General features: G+C 41.0%; 1 protein-coding gene across 1 annotated transcript; it reads right to left on the bottom strand.

The window, feature by feature from the left end:
- Positions 1-2,408: 2,408 nt before the first annotated feature.
- Positions 2,409-3,050, bottom strand: LOC101663221 (zinc finger protein Pegasus-like). Its single transcript, XM_004708955.1, has one exon. The coding sequence runs from the start codon at positions 3,048-3,050 to the stop codon at positions 2,409-2,411; it is 642 nt and encodes a 213-aa protein (XP_004709012.1).
- Between the last annotated feature and the right edge of the window lie 1,271 nt (positions 3,051-4,321).

The raw sequence follows: 4,321 nt of genomic DNA on the forward strand, positions 1-4,321 counted from the left end.
TTTAACTCACACTCATTTAAATAAAATTCCAAAATCTTAAAAAAATACAAGATCAAAATTTTTTCTAAAGTAGATTGGCTCCCAAATATAGTGCATTTAGAATTGTAGCTTTCAAGCACTAACAGCTTTGAAATACCAATGGTGTGCTTTAAGTCATAGGAAAATGAGAATTATACATCATGGTTCATAATTATGAGGGGGAAAAGATGTCCCTGTTTAAACTAAAACGCACCTCCAAAACTTCAGTTGACAGAAAGTATTTGTCACTATTTGGCCCAGAAGACAGAGTTAATCAATTGTTTTGAACATGAGACCTCTCCCTCTTTATTTAACGAAGATTTTCATTTTCTATTCTGGAATACTGCTTTTATTTGAAGCATAAAATAGAAGGAAGAAACGTTTAAATTCTCCAAGGCTTTCAAATATCATTAATCAATTTCTTCCTGGCAATAATACTAGAACCAAATAGGACAGTGGGAGAAGGCTGCATTAGACTGGTCCAGGAAGTGAGTGGTTTCAGCAACAGAGTGACATACAAATGTGGGGGTTTTGCATTCACAAGTCTTAGAATTGGACCAGTGTTAGGGTTTTGGGAGGAAACGGTCCTTAGTGCTGATCTTTAAATGACAAAGTTGGAATTAGCAGGCCCTCTTTGTAAGGGCTTCCTGTCAGTTTGAAGGGAGGGCAGAGGATCCATCAGGGTAGCACTTGGGGCTTTTGTGGGCATATACCTAATCAGCATTTTCCTTTCATTATGATGAGGGTAAATGTAAATGTAAATGTCCTTTTGGGTTAATAAAAGCTTAATTAATAGTTAACATAATCTCCTTAAGCCAACTAGCAGCACCTACAAGCTTTAATCATGTTAAGAACAAAATTTTTGGAAAATACACAGAAGTCATCAGTTAGTAACAATGTCTTTTATTGCTTGACCAAGTTAAATTTTGGAGTAAGCTAATTATACAATATAAAAAAAATATCCTCCTCTTCCAAATGTCTCTAGATTGATTTAACAACTCTCATTTTTGTAAACAGACACCCAAGTTTAAATGCGCCCTAGGTCCATTCTTACCCCTACTGTATCCGCTCCTGCTGAGAAACCACCCCAGTTACGCTCTCCATAGTGTGCTTACTGTGACTGAAGATTGGTAAAACTGCAAATAAGCATTACAATTTGAAATCTCAGATGTTACTGTAGATGGCTAATTCTGAAGAGGACACTAGAATCCATTTTGAATGCATGCTTTTATTTTTTGTCAGCATTAGTCCAGATCACCTTTTTCCATAAAATGGGTATGAACAGGATGGAAGGCAAGCAAAGGAAGCATCTACGATCTGTTTTGAAGGCCTGGCACTCATTCTCCAGGGTAGCAGATGAAAGATGCTCTAATGTACCTTTGTGGTCGTCTCAGGAAGGGGGGAGGAATAACCACCATGCCCGATGGCAATAACACCAGATAGTTTAAATGAAATGGTCAAATAAAAAGAAAAAACAAAAGGAATCTTCATACATTTTTCTTTTGTTCTCATGTGTATGTGTTTTGGTTTTGTTTCATTTGAAATTAAATAAACTGGAACATGAGAAGAATCCAGTGAAAGGCTAGCATGTGTTTAAACTAGAAATTGAACATATTTTAGGGATTCAACCTCGATTTCTTCAGGTCTAGAAGACAAAGATGATGTGGTTTCCATGTCAACTCTTGGGCTTCATTTCTTTTCAAAACTTTCCTTTATATATAACGTTTACCTCGTGTTTTCATCACTCACATTTAAAAAATCAAATTGCATTGCATGTCCCCTCATGGAAAATGACTTACTATACTGAAATCACCTGCTTCTTATCTGTTGAAATGAAACTATTTCTTCAGCTTAAATTATGTGAATAGCAGTCTAATTCATAGAAATGTAAAGGCAATTCCATTCCCCTACTACACACACACACACACACACACACACACACACACACACCCCGCGTGCACAGAAATAAGTTGCAACTGATTTTTTCCAAGAAAGGTAATGGTGCTCCCAGTATGAAACATGGCAGAAAGAACTTCCGGCTGCAATCTACGTACTGAAATCAACGTTGCCCTCAGCGTTGAAGTTTTATGGACTATCAATGTGGGCAGTAGTGAGTATGACCGGACTCTGATTCTCCGGTATCTAAATGAGGAGAAATCAGACATCCACCTTGCTCTAACACATACAGGACCCTACCAAGATGTTCATGAGGGAAAACAGAAAAGGAGAGTGGGATGGATTTTATTCTCACTGTCAACTTTATATTTTATATAAAAAAATCTATAAACTTTAAATTAGCAGCAGACATCTTACTAGGGATCATCCAAAATGAACAAACAAAAAATGCTCTCTCTCTCACACACACACCCTTATGGGGTGACCGTTTTCAATCAATGGTGGTTGTGTTGACCTCTGGCAAAACAACGGGCAACGGCATACTTGTTTTTACATTTGCACCCACATAGGTTACACTGAAATGGGTTTTCACATCCATGGCATCCCATAGTGTAAAGGATACTGTCAACAAAATACATGTCACAGTGCTGGCAGTGGTGCAGAAGCTGGGCTCTGGCCGGCAGGGTCTGGACTGGAGCGCTGGGCTGGCTATTTCCCAGGTTAGACATACTCGTGTGGGTATTTGGTTCATTGCTGGGCCCTGCCACGGAGCTGTCGTTCCTCTGCCCGTGTGAAGGCCAGGGGCCGGGACTTGTGGGCAAGGAGCTTTGGGGAATGCTTGCTGACATGGCAGAAGTGATGGCTGGGGCAAAGGGCGGCTGACTCATGAAAGGCTGTAGGTCAGGGCAGGGTACTACCCTGGGGGGTGCGGGGCTTTGGGGCTCAGGAGGCAGGCTGGACAACCATCCTGCTAGAGTTGAGAGCTCATTTAAAGGGTTGTCAACCGTGAGTTCCTGGGGAGCCCTTGGGAGGCCCCCAGTGGGTGTGGGTTTCGCCGTACTCTCACAGGCATTAGTCTGAAGGTTGGGCATTTCGTGGGTGAAGGCGTCAAGGTAGCCTGGCTTCTGAGCCACCATGGGCAGTGGTATATACTGTATATACCTGTAGGACAGGGTAGAATTGCCCTCGTGACTTCCTGAGACTGTACCTTGATGGGAGTAGAAATTCCTGTCTTCCTCCTTGGAGTGGTTTGAACTACAGAGCACAGGCCAATGTATAACCACTACACAACCAAGGCATCGGCAGAAAGCAAGGCTCCGGGAACTGATGGGATACCAAAAGAAATGTTTCCACAAGCTGACCAAACACTAGAAGCACGTAAATTTGTTTATACGGAGAACAACTCTCCCTCAATGCCGCGGACTGGGTTCCGGCTCATAGAAGCCAGAGTGGTTATTGTGCATTGGGCTGCAAAGCACAGTCACCATTCTAACCTACCAGTCTCTTCACCAGAGAAAGATAGGCTTTCTCTTCCTGTAAAGATCTAGTCTTAGGAACCCATAAGGACAGTTCTGCACAGTCACTATGTGTTGGAATATGACTGGAGGAGATCCATATTTATGTACATTCCAAAGAAAGGTGACCGAGCAAAGTGCAGGAATTATAGAACAATATCAGTAAGATCACATTCAAGTCAAATTTTGCCCAAGGTAATTGAACCACAGTTGCGGCAGTGTGTCAATAATGCTCTACCAGAATTTCAAGCTGGATTCAGATGAGGACTGACACACGGGATATCGCTGAAGTCAGATGAAACTTGGCTGAGATCAGAGAATACAAAGAGATGTTTACTTGTGTTTTAAACTACGCAGAGGCATTTGACCGTGTGGGTCACAACAAAGTATGGATCACAGCAAACATAACAAACTTCTCTTTGAGAAGAACAGGAATTCCAGACCACTTTATTTTGTTCATGTGGAACCTATACATGAACCAAGATGCAATATTTCAAAGAAAACAGGGCAATACTGTGTAGTTAAAAATCAAGAAAGGTGTGAGTCAGGTTTGCATCCTTTCACCATATGTATTCAGTCCATATGCAGGGCAAATAATCTAAGAAGTTGGAGCATATGAAAAAGAATGATGAATCAAGATCTGAAGAAGGCTTACTAAAAACCTTCTATATGCAGATGAAACAACCTTGCTTACTGAAAGCCAGGAGGACTTGACCTATTTGCCTCTAAAGATCAACAATGAGAGCCTTCAGCATGGATTGCAACTTAATGTAAAGTTGAGTTGCAACTGGACCAATAGATAACATCTTGATAAATGGAGAAATATTGGCAAGCATTTCATCTTGCTTGAAAAAGCTTCAAGATTTTTCTTACACACAATCCAAAAACTCCAG

The sequence above is a fragment of the Echinops telfairi genome, unplaced genomic scaffold (assembly GCF_000313985.2).
Source record: "Echinops telfairi isolate 266 unplaced genomic scaffold, ASM31398v2 ScPeMD7_1713;HRSCAF=2227, whole genome shotgun sequence".
Taxonomy (NCBI): domain Eukaryota; kingdom Metazoa; phylum Chordata; class Mammalia; order Afrosoricida; family Tenrecidae; genus Echinops; species Echinops telfairi.

What these genes read in the sequence shown, in the direction of transcription:
- LOC101663221 (XM_004708955.1), bottom strand. Translation starts at nt 3,050, where the DNA reads ATGGTGGCTCAGAAGCCAGGCTACCTTGACGCCTTCACCCACGAAATG.